We start from the raw sequence: 21,908 nt of genomic DNA, 5'->3' as shown, positions 1-21,908 counted from the left end.
ATTATTCTACAAAATTTACAGATTTCCTTTTTCTAGACTCGCTTACTCGTCATTCGTGACACGCTTCGAACATTTACAATGTATTAAGAAATCCGTTATTGCTATTATTCAAAATTCAGGCTATGTTACTAATCGTTATTTATAAATATAAATAAACGGAAAATACGAAGAAAACGTTTCTAAATATACGTTAGAAACAGAAAGATTTATAAATATTCGCCGGCTACAGAATTTCCTATTAATTACTAAAAACGAAGCTACTTAAGTTTCTATTTCTTAAAAATAGAGATTGTTTTCGACCAACTACGAAAACGATCTTATGGAATGAGGATAAGGAACGTTTTCGTCGCAACGATCGTTTTTTTCTTTCTTCTTTCTACTCGATTCTTCCTCGAACTCGCGTCAACAGCTTCTACTCTTCTTCTTTTGTACGTTTCGCAACTAAATACGCTCCGTCAGTGGCAAATGAAATCGTAACGAATACTTCTTCAACGAATCTGACACGTTTTGCAAATATTATGTATTTACATCGGATGGTTAGCGGGCTCTGAACAATATTTCCTTTGCACCTTACGAACTGCTTCCGCTTCAAAGTTATATAAAAATATATACTAACGAATATACGATACCGAGAGTTTCAGTTTAACGAAGATGTTACGATAAAAAACACAGCTTGCTAGCCCGTCGATGTACCATTTGTTTCATTTCGAAGTGAATGTATTCGGCGTTATTTTACATATAAATTTTACTTCGTTTCGTAATATGAGCAAGGACAAGAAATTTTTATAAGAACGAAAAAATTGCATAATTTTTCGTTGATTTGCTGTTCGTAAGGTTCGCTGCGTCCTTTTAGGTATCGCGCAAGTTTTTCGAGGTGCCTAGGTCAAGCGAATGGAGATAGACGCTTCTTATCAAATTGTCGAATGACGCTGAAAACTTGCGCATTGTAAAAGTGAGTCTCGGAAGTTGACTTTACTAACATTTAGATCTCTTTAAAATTATGTTACACCATTACAGTTATATGTAATTACGTAATGAAGAATAATCAAAGTCTTCGTTTTAACGAACGACGTTCTCACTATACCCACGTTTCTACTGCCTGATGTTGATAAATGAATGTACATACACGTTATGTTTTCGACAATATGTTGAAACGAACATAATATTTCCTATTACTCTTTTAACTACTATGTCTATTATTTAAAAAAATGTCCGATAGTTTGATAAGGTTTTGCATTATCAAAGTATACGTCTAATTGGGTTTGTTTACGAAATAAGGAGAGGTGTCCTAGAATAATGTATTTTCAGGGGACTTATTAATTCCTTCTCGCAAAGCCAATCTCCAAGAAATCGAGGATCGTTCTAATCTGCCGAGTTACTCTTTTCAAAAATCACGCGACAACCGTTTTTCTTTTCTTTTCCTTTTCTTCTTCTTTTTTCTTTTTTGCCACTGTACACACACGTGCGCGCTTGTGCGCGCTATTCAACTCATTATCAGTTACTCAACGATAAACCGTTCGTCCTCCTATAACGCCAGTCCGTCGAATACTGTCTCTGCTTAGAAACTACTTGGCGGGGTAAAATCGACGATAGGAATGGCCGGAGAAACGAAATGGTGTACTACGAAGGAGGACGGTGAGATAATGAAACAACGATAATTCAATGGTAAAGAACCTATCGACATCGAGAAACGTGAAGTGTAGCGGTCTCGGTATGTCGAGAAGGATAAAATCTATTTTGGTTGATAAACAGGCAACGAATTCGGATTAACGATCTCTGAGAAACACTCAGCTACATTTTGGAGAGTATAGAATGGAAAGTTTAATCGTTGAAAGAACGATTACGGATAATCGAAGTGATAACAGAAATTCGGATTGTTTGATATTGCGAATGTTATGTTATCGTTAGAAACAATTTTATAAGAAGATACCTTAACAATATAGAGATTCATTCAAGCTGAATATTTGAGAACGAAACGTTATCAATATCTAGAATCTTGTCGCAATCTATCGTAATTTAGTTGAGAATCGGTGGAAAGTCTCGTGATACTTGGAAACGAAAAGTAGAGGAGAAAAATACGATAAGTACGACTTTGTTGATTTTCTGATCTTGAAGTTATTTAGTGGTTAAAAAGGGGTTAAAAAGAGAAGGTTATAGATATGCGATTAGTTGAGAGGGTACTGGATTTGAAAATTACTCGTACGAAAAACAAATGTGACTTATCATTCTTTTCCTCCGTGATCTTCAAATCAAGTAATTTCAATAATCACAAGAAAAGAGGGAACAGCGATAAGTTATCGTATCTACAAAAACGAATATCTCGGACGAACATCTAGAGAAAAATAATGAAAAAAGAGATATGGGGGGAGAAATGTACGTGCAATGTGAACGTAGCTTAAAGTGAGATTTCGATGTGTTTCTCGATGTTCTCAGAGGCTCATGAGGAACAGACGTAAACGGACGTCGAAGACAACGGGCGCGGAAAACGTAATATCACAAACATTGCCGGGAAACGATACGCAAGACGACGAATCTTGGTAGGACAATTATACAGAGATGCTCGGTACCGATCGCGGCACATTACGAGCGGCACCGGCACACCGAAATACACGACGTTACTTACAATATTCGTACAAGTGCTTAAACACTACGCCCGGATCACTCGATCCGACGGGGCTTCACCTAATCGATAAATTGACTATTAATATTTCCGTAGAGAATTTTACAAATCAGTCGAGACACATGCATGGAGATGCACTAGGTTGACGCTATCCTTATTATCGTCGTAGCATAAACGATGTTTCGCTTACGATCAATCAAGGGCATTGATCGAGCAACGAAATCATTTGCGGTATCGAACTCGTCATCAATGCTGCGACGTAGAAGGGACTTTTCGCGTCATTTCCTTTTTCGCACGCTCGCCGATTTTTCTCTTCCCTCGTTTCTCCGCTTTTTCTCCTTTCCATTCCTTTACCTTCTCATTTTTCTCATCTTTCTTCTTTTTTCTTTTTTTGCTGCACTTTTTCATTCCATTGTTTTCTTTCGTGTAATTGCAACTTGTTGGCCGGTTCGACCATCGACAGAAAATAAATATTAACCCTACGTCGAGACTTGAATCGTGAGCTTTTCTCGACAACCGGCCCCTCGTATCGTACCATTACGGTTCTTTTCTCTTCCTTTCTCTGTTTCTCTTTTTTTTTTTTGTTAATTTTTGTCTTTTTAATCTTCTTTTCAATGTGATTTCGTGTGCATGCGTTTCTTTCATTTATGTATAATATATATATATATATATATATATGTATATATATTTATATTCATATTTATATTTATACCGCTATATAATATTAATTATAATTACATACGCGCGCGGTAATTTTCAATTTGTTTATGCGGACTTTCATGCGCCGCACACGTTGCAGTACCCTTTGTCTTCCGCCGTGCGCTTCTCTCTTTTTTAACTCTCTTTCTATATATATATATATATTTATTTATTTATATTTATTCATTTATTTATTTATATAAATCCATATTTATAATATATATATATATTTATCGTAATGTCAATAATAATACTATCAATAACTAATGCGGGTGACGGTGACGGCGACGATGACAACGATGAGGATGGTTCACGACTCGCGAACAACAACTAAACGTGTCTCTCTCTTTCTCTCTCTCTCTCTCTCGCGCGCGCGCTCTTTCTCTCTCGCTCTCTCTCTCTCTCGCTCTCTCTCTCTCTCTCTCTCTCTCGTTCTCTCGCTCTCTCTTAAATAATCCCTATTTTTAGTACGATAGACCACATTAGGATCGTTCGCATCGCGCGAACCAGGAAGGCGTCGCGAATGAACCATTTTACTCAAGATCTCTCTTCCCTTATACTCAACAACGTCAATATACGAATTCATGGTACGTTACACGGGGAGTTTCTATTAGCCGGTGCGCGTTCGCGGAAGAAACGAAAAAATTCCCGCCAGCTACCATCTGAATACGATGAATAAGTTGAGTGGGATTTAGAAGACGGATAAATGAGAAATGCCCTTGAAAGTATCATATACGGCCACTTGATGACCCAATGTAGATGAGGTAAAACAGAAACGACCTATCACGCGCACGGCTGGCAGTAGTAACGTGTTCACGAATATAATTCCAGTAGAACCGATGCTGTCGCGCCGATGATAATTTTAACCGATCGAATACCGAGACATCGAGAACGGTTGTACCGAGAAATAGTAACTATGACTGTGACTAAAAATAATGAATCGTACATATATAATATATATATATATAGATTTATTTTATTATAATAGAAAAGTCTCGCGTGCAGGCTGACACGCGCGAATTCACTACGTATACGCGTAACGTGCTATACAGATAGGTATTACACCCTTCGAGAATTATGCGCCACCTACGGTGTGTCGTGACGATTGACCATGATTCGATAGAGATTCTTATTGCGATAACGTTCGTTTGTTTTTTCTTTTTTTACGGCTGAGGGAAGTGGATAGAAAGCTCTTTTCGTGAAATCGACATCGACATCGACGAGTAGCTTCATTTTTATAAAATTTCGACCAGAGGATGTTAATTCTTCTCTCTCTCTCTCTCTCTCTTTCATTTTCTCGTAATCGCGCACACCGTGTGGCCGTCTCGTTCTTGTTCGCGTGTGCACATCGCAAAAAATATGCGCCTGGAAACGTGCACTTGTTTCATCAACAAAACGGAACGTCTTTGATGCTCGAATAACGCAAAAAACACTGGTTTTTACGGTTTCTTCGATTCTGTCGTATGTCTTCTTTTTTCTTGTCTTCGTAATAGAAAGTTCGTTCGAGCACACACGTTTCTTAGGGGATAGTCTCTTTCTTCATTTTTCCTCTTTTCTTTTCTTCCTTCTTCTCTTTTAAGCTCACGCAAACACTGTTTCTCCGAGGGTGTACAAATCGTGCGAGCTTACAGATTGTAGAGATCCTTTACGATATTCTTAGTCTTCTTCTTCGCTTTCTTCCGCCGGTCCGTACATGTCGGCTAGCTTGTCGAATCTCGGTCCCCAAGCACCTAAGTACTCGTACTCGTGCTGCTCGTCGTCTGTTCCTGTTGATTTTAAAATAATTATTCGCATATATTTTTCTTACTCTTATAGGTGAATCAAGCAACAGTCGAGTATCCTTTTTGCAAAGAATCTGTAATTGGCAATCTTAATTTTCATTCATTCTTAATATTAAACGAAAACAGAAGTATTTACCGGAAGCTAACGATGACAATGAACCTGCGATGCTTCCGCCACCCTCGTATGCATAATTTCGTAGATCATCGAACGGTGGTGCGTTTGGATCACTGTCAGCTCTTTTTTTGTGATCCTCTATAAAGATGCCCACGTTCGGTTCTGGTCCTAGTGTGTCTGTAAAATATTTGCAATGGTATCAATGTCCGATTATCCGTTATCTTGGATATATATAACAATGAGAATTACTTACAGGGTATTTTACATGGCGGTAGCTTCCCGCCCATTTCTGGAATCGGGCCACCAATAGGAATTTGAAGCGGGGTAATGTCGAATGCGGTCATATCATCTTCTCCGCCACCCTCGTCATCGTAGTTGATGATATTTTCTCTCACATCGTCATCAGGCCCAGGGTACTTAATATGAGATTCTCTTCTTCTATTATAGACGACAAATACTAAGACGAGAACTACAACATAATACGAATATCATTAATCACTTTCTGTATTAGTTGATTTTTAAATTCTTTTGATGTTTCGATTATTTTTTCGTAAAGATACATTTTCTTTTCATTTTTAATGGACGAGGAATATTAAAGGAACGATACTGATTAACTATAGTAGAATTCTTTTAGTCAGTGTGTAATTTTTCATTCTAGAAAGTTATGTTTCTTTCTGTAGCTTTTTACACGTGTAATACATCTTGTCTACGCGATACTTACCAAGAATAATCAAAAGACAAACTAAAATAGCTGCCAAAGCTCCCATACTGAGTTTCAATGTTTGTCCCTCTTGAACGAGCTCGCAATTTTCTCCCCAGAAACCATCGGGACAAATACATCTATATCTAAAGCGTGGATCTTGATTGATACATCTACCACCGTTCAAACAAGGATAATCTATGCATTCGTTTTTGTCCATGCAACCTTTGCTATCAGGCGATGGAATTCTTCCTTCCCCACATCTAGGTACATAGACAAGACAAGATTTATCAAATCATACGTATGTACACAAACGTGTAAATTAAAGATAACGTCCATTAAATTTTACAGTACTTACGTGCAATCATATTCGTTCCAAAGATCGATACATTCGAATGGTTCTGGACAAATGACGTTGGCACAGGGTTTATTCGAAGGACAGTTTCTTTCCAAATTTCTGGCCATTGTTGCTTGACCCCATTGTGTTCCATTCATAGCGGGTGGTAATGGAAGATGTTTACCCTCTAGTCTTATGTCATCGAGACATCCTGTTCAAACGAAAAATTATATTAACTTCCTCCTCACATCATCCTATGAACACTCAAGTCTTTTTATAATTGCATCTCATTTTTTGTATTTTATCACATAATGCCTTTCTAACTATTTAATTTTGCACCTTTCTGTTCAAGAACTTTTGCCTATATATAATTGAATATGTCATTTTCCACAGTCTTTATCTCTATTCTTCTTCAACTTGATTATCAAAAATGTTTACCTTTCTGATAATCCGCGTACACTTCAAACGTCCGAACTCCAGTGTATTCAGCCTTGCCGCCCGCGAAAACTCCTTCTTGTTTGTCAACCAATAGCCACTGGTGTCCTTCGAAGGAGAAGGTTTCATTGAATCTTCTTCCTTCACCACCATCCAATTCCAAAGTTGCAGCTGATCCGTATCTCGATACCCTAACTGTATGCCACTGTCCATCATCAACAGCTATCGCAGTCAGCCATATGTCTCGTTCCTCGGTTCTCAGACTGTTCAAATTGTAACGGAAGTGCAGCCTGCTGTCCTTGATCTAGAAATTAAAAGATGCAATAACTGTAATTGAATATTTTATTAACTTAATTGGCTATTTTCCTTTCTTTATTTAAATGAATATTATTTTCACTTCTAAAATGCGATAACGTTAACAATCACCTCCAAAATAGCGTATTCTCTATTATGCTGATCGCTGACCCTAAACAATTCACCATGAACCTCTCGGGTGCGGAATCTCAGTTGTACTTGAGTGGAATATTTATCCGGTTCGAACGACAACGCGTATTTGACATAACTTTGTGGTTTGAATGTCGTTGGTATAGTGGATGTCATACATCCTGGACCAGTCCATCCTGGGTTACATTGACATCTAGCTTCAGTGAAGCTTCCTACGCAAGTACCGTGTTCCCAGCAACGGAAGGTGGATTCCTGGTTGTTGCAGATTTCCTCGGTTTGAGGGCAGCCGGCTACGCTGTTTCTCGATAAACCAGGATGTGCTAGATCGTAAAGCTTGCTATTGTGAAAGAGGTTCTTGATACAGCCATCGAAACCTTTACCAACTGGCATATGCTTCCACTTGTAGTGAGTTGGATCGAACTGCTCGACATATAAACCACCGATTTGAAGCGGTGCGTTTACGTTTAGATATTCGTTGAAGGGTGGTATGGTGCCTTGAGCTTGGCAACTGGTGTCGTTGAATTCTGGTGGCGTGCCGTCTTCCGGTTCTGAGATATCCGCGGATTTGCAATAATCGATGATTAATTTCACCGTCTGTAAAATAAAATAGGATTCCGTGGAATTAATTATAAGCGATCGTTGTAAACTGGATGTAATCTAGTTGTAACCTTATCCTTCTAGAAGAAGGAAATCGTTTTAATAATTTTAATTTTATTTTCTCATTTTGACACATATAGAGATATTTAGATTATGATTTAAAAGATAATTCTGACCTCCGTGTTCCAAAAGATGTCGAGTCTATGCCATTCTCCGTCGTCCAAAGTTCTTTTTGGCTTCACTTTTAACTCTAAAGTACCAGAACCGAAGTCTATCAACAGTCGAGGTATTCCACGTTCCAGTTCAACGGATATAAAATCTGTAAATACGTTCATTACGTAATAGTGTATTATTTCATTCGTTACTGTAAAAATCGCTGATTTATTAGACTTAAATTCTAGCAAAGACATCATAGAGGCAGCTATTGATTACCTTAAGAAATCTATTGTTATCTTATGATCTATATTTGCTTACCAGAAACCATAATTTCGTCAGCCTCAGGAGGAACAATAGGCCCATTGTATAAGAGTAATCCGTCAGGTTTCTTAGTGATGAATTCGAAGCTCAGATGACTGTTATCGCACATTTCTAGTGCAGGATACCAAGCCCAGCCATTTCCACGGAAACTTCTTGCAGTTTGCTGACATCTTGGACCATTATATCCGGCAGGACACTGACATCTAGGTAATAACAAATGCATTAAATAAAATTAATATGCTAGTATAATACATCAAATGTTAAATTTCACGAGTTGTTAGACTTACGATAACCCAAATCGGCCTTCCACGCAACGGCCTCCGTTATAACAAGGGCTGTTTCTACATGATTCCCCTTTACTGAAGTTCCGAGCTCCGCATGTACATTCAGCGATTACATCCACCCGCACACCCACTAGGGCGGTTCTGTTTGCATTGACCATGTATGGTAAACTGCTAATATCCAAGGTGTTTGTGCAACTACCCTCGCATACTTCATTCTCGTAATAACACTCGTCGATGCCGACCATCGTTATGTTAATACCGACCTCTTTCTCGATCTAATTAAATTAAAATTATTTTTTAATCAAATTGTGTGAAATATATTTTAGCCTTTATTTAAGTTTGATCGGTTTTGCGATTTGCAGACCTTTCATTTATTACTATAAATTATAAAACAGGTCATTTCATGAAATTGTTGCTTCAGTAAAAACAATATCCAATTTATGAAATATTGTTATTGATTTCATTAAGTATTAATTTATGTGATAATATCGGATTGAACGTTGTTGATAATTCATTCATAATAGGATTCATCCCTAGTACGTAAAAGGGTCATGAAAAGCATGTATCTCTGATACAAAATTTTGCTAAAAGCTGAAGTAATCCAATATTCCTATATTTATAATAATCTGATATTTTCACTGATATTCCATTTAATTAGAAGCCAAAAATATTCAATGGGAAGATTTAGAATCTTAAAAAGATTTAGATAGCAAATTTTGAATTATTTACACTATAACAAATTGAAATGCCACGAATTAATTCATATTAACTTACTTCTTCACGATGCATTAGTACGATTCCATTCAATCTTACAGGCTTGTAATACGGCGATCCGTGGGCCGCGAATCTGACGTCAGTCAACGGTGGATGCATTCTACGTAATTGAACGCTAAACACGTCTACATTTTCTCTATCGATATTTAACAAATGCGCCAATTTATCTCTAAATAATTCTGCTTTGCTACGCGATATAGTTTGTGACTGGAAGAGAAAAAATTAAAAATTCATTAAATATAGATTTCATATAAAAAAGAACGAGTTAATAGTCTATAATTAAATAGAATAATTACTTTATAATCCCAAACACGAATGAAATCTTCGTCTGTTATACCAGATATTCGAACCGAACCAGAATTTAATACAGCTTCGAAAGGAATCGTTTTCACCGTGACTGTCACGTTTGCTGGGACATCTGTTTGCGTGTGCTTCCGATCGTAGACTTTGAAACGTAGATGATATCTACCGTCGTGAGTGCCTGATTTCATATAAATCATACCGGTGTCCTCATCTAGCTTGAATTGAGCGTGCTCTAAACCCTCCCAATAGAACTTTTTATCCGGTAAATCCCAATCGTCCAAATCGAATACGTAAACTCTGCCTATTTCTGTGTCCGGTGATTGTCCCTGTGAAACGAACTCGACCAAGTCAAATTATATGAACCTTTAATTATAATTATATATTGAATAATAACTTTGAAATATAATCTTTAACTCTTTGAGTATTCATTTAGCCAGATTAATGTGCTATTTCATTCTAACGTATTATAGTATTGAGTTTTCAAATAAGTAAAGCAATTATGTAATTATAGCATAGTAATTATGTTACACATAAATCATGTATGAAAATAGTATTTAGATTTAGTTTACATCTTAGTTTCTGGGATAAAAATTGATATTAAGTAACATGAATTCCTTTACTTCTAAAAAGTCAAAATAAACAGAAAATTATATGAAATTTAAATATAGAAATGAAATACATACTGCGTAGTTATATACAAAAATGTCCTTTGATCCAGGCTGCATTTTGTTATCGTTAATGTCCCCGATAATAACAGTTAAAGTACTGGTCCCAGACATCGATGGAGTTCCTGTGTCTTTGATAACGATCGGTATCAAGTACTCCTTTTGTTGTTCTCTGTTAAACGATAGTAACGATGACACAATAGCCATGCCATCCCCGTTCGCTCCCTCTGCAAGGAAACAGAAAACCGGCGTTTGTTAGCGAGAACTATCGAACTACAACTAACAACGTTCCACTGAAACGGGAACGTAATAGGATTGGATCCAGACTCACTGTTATCGCTCTCAACTTTGAAACTGGCACGAATCACATCGTCTGCCTTTGGATCCATCCTGAAAGTAAACGGAGGTCCATTGCTCTTCGATCGATCGTCGTCATCCGTCGCTGAGATCTCTACTACTTTTTTCTGTTGCGAGTGTTCCTGTAGCACGGGTCTATAATCTTTCAGAAATCGTGGCGGATTATCGTTTATGTCGTGTACGATTACTGTTAACGTGGCTGTTGCTGTTTTAGGTGGAATTCCATCGTCGATGGCCAAGATTTTCACCTGAAACAAATTTTTAGTTTGGTTTGGTTTAGTTTGGTTTGTCTCGAATCTAAGTAGTATAATCTAAATATTAAATAAATAATACAAGTTATTATCTGATCAATATTTCATAAACAATATAATTTTATGATTTACCTGATGCCTTGGGGTTTCTTCGCGGTCGAGACTCCTCTGGATCGATACCGTGCCATTTTCGTTGATCGAAAATTGCCTCTTACGATCGGAACTTCTATCGATCGAATAGAACACTTTGCTCTTACCACCCTGATCAGGATCGGTGGCTGTGAATGTTTCGAGACTGCTTCCAATGCGAGCATTTTCAGGAACCGTGGTCTCGATATTCGCCTTCTCGAATTGCGGCTGATTATCATTTATGTCGCGTAGCTTCACGACTACCCAGGAATAGGCAACGTGATACTTATCGTTGTCATTGTCTTCGCCCTACGAGGTACAGGATATTACCGCATAGTATCACAAAGCAAAAGTCGTTGATTGAAAATATAGAAATACAAATAGAATGAAATATGTTTCATTCGAAGACTGTAACACAAAAATGTCAGAAAATAACGTAACTCGTACTTTATCTTATAACAAGACGAAGAATGTACCAAATGTGCTAGAAAATGATCTCATTATTTATGGAGAATGGGTATGGGAACATAGAGTAGGAAGACAATAGTAGATTTAAAAATATAAGTTATCTATAGAACTGTGTAATTTTTTAATTAAATACCTTATCGTTTACTTGTATCCTAAATCTGAATCCGTTGCTCTGCAATTGGTCCTCGTAGTCCAATGATTGCACAATTTTCAAGGAACCCGTGCCATCGTTATTTCTTACCATGGTAAATTTATCAGCACCATAACCACTGCTTTCGATCACCTGCGTTTGTAAATTAATACGATAAACGATAATTCTACAATTATTTTTCTTCAACCGTTATAAGAAAACTTTTTTGTTAAATCAATTAACATAATTTCTTTAAGAAATTCGCGGAAAGATACGCGAAGGAACGATTCGAGTGACGCAATGAACAGTACCTTATACTGGAATTTATTAGTCTCATCCTCATCGTGTACAGTGACCGTAAGAATTGGCATTTCCGGCAAATCTGGACCTTCCGTTTCGTCTACCTCCGTAAACCATTCCTCCTTTGTGAATTGCGGAGGCATATCGTTTATATCTTTCACTCGTATAGATGCTGTCCCCGTCCCTAAATATTGGAAAAATGCCATCAAAATCTCAGTAGATTATAATTAAAGCAGGAAAGAATTTTAAATGCAAAATTTAAAATATTAAATACAAAAAGATCTTGAGATTTAATTTGAAATAAATCTGATATATCTATCTTTAAAACACTTTATACTTTATGCGTTAATGAGTTCAAATTTCCAAGGATCTTTGAGATTTTCCATTTTAATTTTTAACTTACCCTTTAACCCCCCTCCATCCATTGCTACCACTTGTATAGAATAATCTGGCGTGCGTTCTCTGTCCAAACAGCATACTGCCGTCTTTATCACACCGGTTTCCGATTCAATTTCAAAAATTGGCGAGCCAGTTTCCTCCTCGATGACATTCTTTTCAATAGAATAAATTAGTTTTGCATTTGTACCTTCGCTCGGATCGTCATAGTCGACCGCTGTCATGGTCATTACAACCATTCCTGGGAACGAGTAAGGAAAAAACTGATCTTAATCATTTGTATAGAAAAAAACAATGTAAATGATAAAATCTTCAACTGTAGAAAACTAAAATACTAAAATACTTATGTACTATTCTTTCTTTTTTTTCTAGATAAATACACGTCTTACGTATTACGCTTTCTGTATTTATTTCTTTTTTTTTAGAAACAATGTATTTTTATTAATACATTCCACCGAGCTCTCAATTAACAATAATCGTTTTCACGCAAACCTTAAATTGGTACTTAAATATGTCCATTTGTTCTAGATTGCCAATCTAGATTATTAAACGTTATTTGAATATAAATCGTGTCTGTCCATTCTCATATTTCCAACAATGTATCATGAATAAATCATATATTGCAAAGACTATGTTAACACATCGTGAAAGAAAAAGCAATATTTCCTTCATAGTGAAAATGTAATCTAACTTTACCTGCCGTTCCGTTTTCCGTGACGTTTCCGAAATAAATGCCTTGTGGGAACGTAGGTGCATTGTCGTTGATGTCCTTCAGGTTCACTTGAACGTCAGCATAACCAACCAAACCTTCTCCGCCTTCATCTTGAGCAAATACAGTGAATCGCCACTGCGGTCTTCCATTTGGTTGATCCCTGTCCAGTGGCTGTGGAGTAACAGCGAGATTACGGCCCTAAGTAACTTAGGATGCGAGGCAAATTTAATAAAAGAAGCTTCGCTGAAACTTCTGCGCGATGTTTTTCTCTACGATACTTCTTCGCGACAAAACGTACTTTCGACCGGGACTACGAATTAAATACACGATTTTATCGTCGAAAATTTAATTTCTTTCTTTCGCTGCTGCATTGTATCAGTTTTAAATAAACTTAAACCGTAACTTTTGAACGAATTAAATAACTTTTGTATAAAAGCAGCAAGAGGTGATTTGAAGTAGAAGTTTTAAGGTACTTAGAGAGGTGTTTTAATGGATTTACGAGCTTACGTAGAAATATTTAATTTGGCACGTGGAGTTTGTGGCGAGCATTCTCCTGTTTCGATAATTTTTGGCATCCAAATATTAAAATCGTTAATAAATAAAAAATTAATAAAGACAGAAAGTATTTGTTGTAAGTGATAAAAGAATTAGTAATCGAGAATTGAAGTTTCTACGTACACTAATCTTTATACTGATTCGTGTTAATTAAATTTGGCAAATGGAACAAACCTTTAGAACGTAAATTTCTCCGCTGGTGCGGTTGATATCGAATTTGCTATTCGCTGGATTATCAGGATCGATACCCTGACCAGTTAAAAAGTAGACGATATTCTGTGGCCTATCCTTATCCCCATCAGTGGCTGTGACCTGTGTCAAAAATTCATTATCGATAAATACATTGTTTCAGCAATTTATTATTATAATTACTAGGTCGTCCTGTCACCGATATCATACTTGTACGCATATGTAACGTGAAAATATTCCAAAAATTTAAGTCTAATAATTTTATAGTCTTTTTTGATGAACATTTTTATAATTCTCCTCTTTATTATTCTTCAATTCCTCTGGTAAGAATTAGTTAACGTTTTGGATATCAAATATTTGTTATTCGTTACCACATTCAGGCCTGCCATTGTGTTAAATTTCTTATTCTGTCAATCAAAATATACGAAACCCCGAAATATATGAAATCTGTATGAAATCAATTAAAATTTCGTTCGTGGAATAGAGTGGATAATTTCCACTCGTATTATTTTAAATACTTTTATTTTAAATACTTTTCGGCGGATTTCACATAAATATGTATACTTAAATGACAAGTTTAATAAAAATGTCACATTCGTTTTTGTTTTCTATTAATTCATCTCGTCATACGTATGTAATGTATACGACGAAAAATTTATACGCCATTGATCGTGATCTGTAGATTTCGTGTTTTACGTTATATTCTATGCATTATGTCCTATACTCTATGCTGCATATTTTACATTTCGTATTATGTATTCCATATTCTACAATCCATACTTTATGTCCCATATACCTTGTTTTATTCGGGATTTTACGTTCTGAATTCTATATTAGCCCGTAGATACAACGTACTGCTGTCCAAATACTATAATTTCCCTTTATCCAGAAGTTCGTGATAAAGGACATACAGGGAAGACATAACGATAGCCTGGTCGTAATTGGATAAAATAAGGATCGAATTCACGTCGAACGATTTAACGAATCAATCCCATCAATTTTTCAGCTAGCAATTTTCCAGAATGACATCATTCTCTTACTATTATTCTATTTCTTTACCTGATTTAGGACGATCACGTTTGACCGAATTATACGTAAAGGCAATTGAAATATACGCAGCTTAAAAAGAGAAGGATTTATCGACTAGCTAGACAATTAATTACGTTGGCGATTTTTGAAGATAAGAATTTGTCACGACTCCTTTTTAAATTAAACTATCGTATATTCAGTAACGAATATCAAAGAATTAATTGTAATATTTATCACTTGTGTCGGTTCTCCAACTCTCAAAGTATAAGATTCAACTATAAAGAGAGTACGAATCGCTTGGTAAATTATGCACCAATTTCAGAATAGATGGAATAATTACCCCGAGGACGCGTTTAGGCAAAGTCCTGTCATCTTCTTCTGTGATCTGCGTTTTGTAAGTCGGGCGCTCGAAGACAGGCGGATTATCGTTTACATCCTTCACGTGTATCACGACCGTCGTGTAATTTTCTTTCAAGTTATCAGACGCGGTCAGGCGAAGCTCGTACTGTAAGATTAAAGCAGAACAAGTGGATAACAGCGTTTGCAGCTGACCCGTGTTACTGCACCGACAGCGGTCTCTTTCTAGGAATAATGGAAATGGAACTTTCGAGCAACAATTTACGGATCGTAAGAAGATAAGCAGTTTATTGTAGAAACAACGAAGGAAATAAATTGTCGATAAAATTTCGAATGAATTCGACGAAACATACGTTTGACGGCGAAACTTATCTCTTGGTTACATTTTATAGATCAGAGACCAGCGGCACGCGAGAAGCTTGGTACGGGAAGTTCTGATAAAAAAGTTTATAAAGATCGAGCGCTGCTGTCTATTTAATGGACCAAAAAAAAGTTCATAAAAACGAGATTACTTTTTTTTTTTAATGGAAGTTATAAAAACAGTGGACTGATGAAACCGTTTTTAAAGCATGAAAGTCTTTTTTGCAGCAATACGTAGAATGGACGAACGAAGTTGAACAACCTTACGCTTTAATGAAACAAGGCAAAAAGTAAAAGATTAATCAAGTAAATTGCTGCTTTAATCCTCGCGAGAGACCATTCCCTTTTCTAATTTTCTAACATAAATTCGACGTAAAATTGAATATTAAAAACATAAAATATACCTATATATTTCATAATCGCGATAAAATATCAGATAGAACGTGAACATCGTGTACTTGGGTTGATAAAACGAATTCATTTTACGAAATAATACGTACGACAAAGAACGATAAATCGAACGGAATAGCGATAAAATTATTTAAAATATTTCTAAACTATCGAATAACGTATCGGATCTCGTGTAATTTCTTATTCTTCTGTATTCCTAATAATTCATACGACCGATTGACTTGATTAAACGTAATGGAAGGAAGAAAATTAGAGGAGAAACGAAAACGATAAAAGTCGAATGTGAAAAGTTCGGAATTCATAAAGAACCGTGCAAAACAAAGCGAATGTTTTGACGACGCGACCCGCGCCAGGGTATGGGAATTTGATTAAAACGAAGCGCAGAGTGATCTGATTTCTCAGCAAAATTTACGATAATGTCATAGCTACGATACGTCGGAGCACATGAAACGAAAGACTTATTAAAGCAATGACAAATGAGCGGATAGGAAACGTGCAATAACCGCGGAAGTTTTCGCACTATTTCACGGTTTTTATTGGACCGCGAGTAATAAAACGCGTTGCTTGGGACACGGTTAAAAGGATTAAACAGGGACGTATCGAAGGCTTTCTCGCTCCCCTTTCTCTCTCTTTTATCTATTTCCCTGTGTTTTTGTTACTTCCTTGTTCTATTCTTCTTTATTTTTCTCCACCGCTGTCAGTGTCTTTCCTTTTCGTTCGTGATACCATGATGCACTAACCCTTTTCCTCGTTTCGTAATCTAATGCACCTGCGACGTAAATGGCGCCAGTCATATTCTTCACGGCGAATGCACCGCCTATGTTACCGCTCGTAATCTCATATCGAATACGCGAGGCTGTAAAATGCAGAGAAAGATCCTTTCAGATGAAATTCCTTAGGAGATTGCGATGACTCCGTTACCTGCCGTTCTGTCGTTCGTGTGTCGTTTACAAAACGATCGGTGTACGCCAGAGGGAAACGTCTTAGATTCTTCTGCTTATCAACTCGCTGAACGAACAACGAGTTTATCGCGAGAGACACGAGAAACGATATATATTCTATCATCAAACAATTTAGTATAACTACGAAATAAAATATTTCATTTGTCTTGCAACGAACTTACGATTCTAACAGTAAGATTTATTAAAATGGTCATTCTTTAAATTTTCACTGGGAAAATTTCCCCAAGGACCGTATTCGATCATAAGTAGCGTCAACGTCAGTTTCCCTCTGACATCCTTTCTCATTTACGGAAAAAAAAAAAGGAAAAGAAGACTGTATCCTTAAACTGGTTCCATTAGAAGGTAATAAATCCATACGTCGAAGTTCTTAATCGAGGTCTATCGGATAAATATGTTTCGTGACTTTGCTTCAACCATCTGGTATTTAAAGTTTTGTAAGCAGTTTACGTGCCTTTGGATCCGAGTGGCGAAGAGGCAGATGGATTTTAGCGAAACTTGTTAGCCAGGTTAAGGATACAGAACTTCCAGACGAAGTATAAAATCATTATCAGGAATAAAGGGAAGACATACGACGCGAACTTCATCGGTACTCCGTCAGAGCTGATACCTTCGATAAGCGAAGATACTTTTTCTCATTGTTTGATAGGCGACGACATTTCCATTTATTAGAAAATACGATACTAGATATGTAGTTTAATATATGTTGAGTTGATTAGCATGACATGGATATTTGTATACAAATTGGAACGTTTGCGGATTATAATTTTATGAAAACTTCTTATTCTATGTACGTACATAATAATATTATTATTTTAGTATACAGAATCGCATCTTACTTTCATACGCGAAATATCAATTTGCAATTTACAATATCGTTGCTTTATAAAACTTTTTCATGGAGAAATAGAAAGAAAACAAACTGTAGCTGTTTTCATACAGCAGTATTTATCTTTACCACGGTGCAACAGCGTTGTTTTGTCACTAGAAGAGTAAAGCAAACGTTCCAGAATACTTTTTCCATTCTATCTCTTTTACCATAAAAACAATCTTCCCTTCAAAAACTTTCGAAAACTTACAAAACCAGCGGTACAAACGATCAACTAATTAAATATTGACGTAGCAAACATCTCAATTACTTCCCTTCCTTAAAAACCTTTATTCCTGATACCTAGCGTTCAGACGAAACGATTACACGCCTCAGCATCCGTTTCTTTTTACGAGCTTTACAAGTTCATCAAAGTGAAAAATGATCGCGTATTTGCATATATGTTCACTTACACTCGTCGTGATCTTTGGCGGTGACAGTGAGAACCGTGTGTTGTATATCCTCATTTTCGTCTACTTCAGCCTCGTAGAGGCCTTTGTCGAAGTAAGGCGGATTGTCGTTCTTGTCAGCTATTCCAATACGAATGAATTTCGTCACTGAAACAGACATAAGGCAGGAAGACGCGTTTAGATTTCGTTCCATTCTCGCTACGATATGAAAGTCAGTGAATATGGGTTGAAAAGTAATCCCTCTGAAAGATTCAAAAGCCTGTTCTCGTATTTCCTTATGATATGTCTCTTCAAGATGCAAATTCGTTTCCATCCAGATTTTCCTAAGACTCGTCATATCATTTACGAAGGCTTATATATACTTGCCGATAAAAAACTGGCGAACAGCCTGTGCATCGAGTGGAAAGTTTATTTTGTTCGCTGGATAAAATCGCATATACATACGTAGAATAACATGACATCTACTTTGAAAATTCGCAAGTAATTTCCATGTATATTGCGTGTATATTCGTGGTGCTCTTTGCCTCAGGAGTTCTCCATTTTTATACCGCTTTTTATGTTTGCGTTATAAGTAATAAGGATGGTGGTCTACTATTTCTCTTAAGAGATGTTACGTCGTTAATTTTGTTTTTAACTAAGAAAATATGTCACGTATTTCCACAGTTGTTACGTTTTACGTTCCAGATTTGCATACATTCACGCACGCACACATGTACTTTTTCTCCCTCTCGGATCACATTTACGTATATTAGGTGTATAGATGACTTCTTTCCAACAATCAAACTTTCATTTGACGCAAAAATCGGAAAAAATTCATTTCTGCAGCTAATGCTTGATTTTTCTCATTTCACTTCATTCATTCTGTTCGTTTCACGTAAATATTTTAATATTATTGTAGTATCGTGGAAATTAAAATATAAATTTTTTCCCCGATTACTTACAATTTATTAATAGTGAATTAAATATACAAGTATTAATCGGACAGAAAACGATGTTTGTTTAACTGAAACTAAATCCGATATTCGTATCTATCTCAAATAATTTTACAATTATTTGGCAACTCTCGTCACAACGAATCTAACACTCTCTCTCTCTCTCACTAGCAACTCTAACAACTTACACAACACTGACAACTCGATCAACTCTCTCAACTCTACTCTTCGATGTCTCGATCAACTCTGACTCTCGCAACGCACTCACTTTTCCACTCGCATACTCTGACCTCTCGGTCATCCCTCCTTGAAAACCGAAACCGTCTTTCTGCTCTAACGTTGTTTATTTTTTTTCTCATACCTCTGCAAGAACTAGGTGACTTTAGTAACATAGGCGCTCTTAAATGAAAACGAACCACAGAAGGACGACGTACATGGTTTTTTCTATTTTCAACCGATCTCTAATCAAACTCTTTTACGATATTACATTATATTGCAGGAAGAATACGTTTCTGGCCTATAGAGTAATTTTGAAGTGTGTTTCACGTTGTACGATCGTTGTTGTTTTTATAATAGTTACGATTTCTACGATCTTTTATATTTTTAAGCAAATAGAAACGTAAAAATTATATATCTACCATCGAGAACGAAAGAAACATCCTGTCAACGCGTTGCAGGCAAGCTAATATTAAAAAATAATATTAATCGATGGTGCTAAACGAGCGGTAAGTTGGTGGAAAATCACACGCGTTTTGGATTTGTTACTAATTCCAAAATTCAATTTCGCGGAACGAGTTATTCATCTCTGTAACGTTTAGCGCAGATAGTAGGTGAACGAAACGCATACATCAGACTGAAATTTCCTACTTGTCGATTTTCATTCGGGTACGAACAAGATTGCGTGGCGTTCTCGACTTGTTCCCAGAGCTTGATATTTCACGGTTAATTTATGCAGATAATTTAATGGAAAATTCATGTTCGGTAATTTATTAGCTTCCGTTGCGGATCGGAGATTTGAGAAACCAGGTATCGATCTTCACGATAAAATAGTTAAACGAAGACAGAAGTTCATTACGAAAGCAGCGACGGGTACTGATTTATCACGAAATCGCAGAATATGATCAGTGAAGCTGATTTTTTTTTTTTTATTCATTTTACTAACCTCTAAAATTAAGGTAGAAGAGGAAAATCTCCGATTAAATGCTACTAAATGGTAACCTTGTTTCGTTAATTATTGCTCGATTTTATACTTAAATTTTCAGTTCATAATATAATTAGGTATATAAAAAGTTGCAGTAAATTAATGACGTTAAAAAAGAACATTTTCGTAATAAATTGCTGTATTGTCATCGTATCGTCGTTGTATAGAAATTCAAACTTTTCTCAACAGACATCATTAACAGCTCCAAAACACGCTCGTTAAAATTCCTTGCTGCCCGTACAAATTGTACAAATTAACTACTGCAACCATTCGCAGACTTTTCTAAATACGGGCACCTAATACATCGCGAGAAACAACGTTTTCACAAAAGTTTGAAAAAAAAAATAGCATGTTTTACGGAAATGATGGTGGCAGAAGTTTAATTTTCATGATTAACAGTACATCGACAGAATCACCGTTATTCGAGAACGAAACAAATTCGAGCGTATTCCAGCGTTGATTTTCACCGAGCTAGAATTCAGAGTGTAACTGGCTGCCATCAGCGAAACGATGTATCCGAAATACATATCTCATATCTGCGCGCCACTAATAGGCGGATTATTAAGATGAATTCTCGCGTCAATTTGCTGAACGCCCTGGATGCAGCATCGCTCCAGGCAATTTGCCTCCGCCTATCTTTGAGAGTTTAACTTCCCTCGATTCTCTTTCCCCGACAAATACCCGTCTGATTAAGTCAATTAGCGCGCCACACCATACCGAAATCTTGCTTCTGTCTTCCTGTCATTCGTGACTGGAAATCCTAAATTCCATCTGCGATTAATCCCGCTAGAAAAACTATTCGCCTCAACCGAGTGAATTTCGCGCGAACCGATATCGTTTTTTCAGGATTTTCACAACCGATTAGATGGCATTGGATGGATAAGACAGTGCGACAAGAAGAGTCGCCTTTTGCGGAAACCAGGCTGATAAGGATTGGAATCTCTTTGAGAAAACGCTGTCTTTGTTGCGACGAAGATTCGCGCGATTCTTCGTTCGTGGAATTTGTGATATCGTGCGAGCGTATGGAGGATGGGACAGGAGTTTGTGATTGGTATGTTGGCTTTAGAACTTCGTAAAGGAAGTCTCACGAACGAATTGGTTACGACGATCGAATGAAAAATAATTTATCACTTTCTTGTTAAGAAGATAGAAGCACAACTTATTTTACGAAACTACGACTTGAATACATTTCTATTCTATTTATGTACACTAGCACGTATACATAGTTTGGACACTAATTTTGTACGGTAAAGACACTCGAGTTTTATTAAATTATATTAACGAGGAATTAATTTTAAACTTATCGACTCGTAATGTATACACGAATATTGTGTAGATGATTATAGTTAGAGAAACGTAATAACAGAAACACAATAAAGATAATAATAAAGATATAATTACACTCGAGGCGAAATAAAAAGAAAGCGAAATGAAGCATCGTTCGTCAAATGTAATCCACCATTGTCCTTTTATCTGTGTTTCACAAAAACAAACGCAATCTCTCAAAAAGCATCGTTACATCAGAATTAGAAAAAAAAAAAAGGAAAGAAAAAACAATATAAAACCCATTTCCACCGATAGGCAGCAATAACATTAAAGAGACGAGAGGAACATTGTCAAACACGTTCCCAATTCTTCGTGCTTTCACCGATTTTTTCATATT

The 21,908-nt window shown here is 36.5% G+C and overlaps 1 protein-coding gene across 9 annotated transcripts in view; it reads right to left on the bottom strand.

Annotated features, from left to right (window-relative positions):
• Positions 1-4,274: 4,274 nt before the first annotated feature.
• Positions 4,275-21,908, bottom strand: part of LOC138185055 (neural-cadherin) — a 235,953-nt gene continuing 218,319 nt past the window's right edge. For all 9 annotated transcript variants that reach the window (XM_069123654.1, XM_069123653.1, XM_069123662.1 and 6 more), the window contains 23 exons: positions 18,116-18,259; positions 16,616-16,731; positions 15,088-15,252; positions 13,704-13,841; positions 12,959-13,145; positions 12,270-12,503; positions 11,878-12,050; positions 11,570-11,719; positions 10,972-11,277; positions 10,563-10,836; positions 10,250-10,458; positions 9,560-9,892; positions 9,264-9,470; positions 8,493-8,764; positions 8,203-8,408; positions 7,905-8,047; positions 7,114-7,725; positions 6,691-6,991; positions 6,274-6,463; positions 5,937-6,178; positions 5,469-5,684; positions 5,237-5,392; positions 4,275-5,085 (listed from right to left, as the gene is read on the bottom strand). In XM_069123654.1, coding sequence (XP_068979755.1) covers positions 4,976-5,085; positions 5,237-5,392; positions 5,469-5,684; positions 5,937-6,178; positions 6,274-6,463; positions 6,691-6,991; positions 7,114-7,725; positions 7,905-8,047; positions 8,203-8,408; positions 8,493-8,764; positions 9,264-9,470; positions 9,560-9,892; positions 10,250-10,458; positions 10,563-10,836; positions 10,972-11,277; positions 11,570-11,719; positions 11,878-12,050; positions 12,270-12,503; positions 12,959-13,145; positions 13,704-13,841; positions 15,088-15,252; positions 16,616-16,731; positions 18,116-18,259 — 5,084 coding nt within the window. In that variant the 3' untranslated portion in view covers positions 4,275-4,975. The remainder of the gene's footprint in view (positions 5,086-5,236; positions 5,393-5,468; positions 5,685-5,936; positions 6,179-6,273; positions 6,464-6,690; positions 6,992-7,113; positions 7,726-7,904; positions 8,048-8,202; positions 8,409-8,492; positions 8,765-9,263; positions 9,471-9,559; positions 9,893-10,249; positions 10,459-10,562; positions 10,837-10,971; positions 11,278-11,569; positions 11,720-11,877; positions 12,051-12,269; positions 12,504-12,958; positions 13,146-13,703; positions 13,842-15,087; positions 15,253-16,615; positions 16,732-18,115; positions 18,260-21,908) is intronic.

The sequence above is a fragment of the Bombus flavifrons genome, chromosome 11 (genome assembly GCF_040668555.2).
Source record: "Bombus flavifrons isolate JBK064 chromosome 11, iyBomFlav1_principal, whole genome shotgun sequence".
Lineage (NCBI taxonomy): Eukaryota > Metazoa > Arthropoda > Insecta > Hymenoptera > Apidae > Bombus > Bombus flavifrons.
The sequence above is the reverse complement of the archived record's forward strand: the minus strand, read 5'-3'. Positions and strand labels throughout refer to the sequence as shown.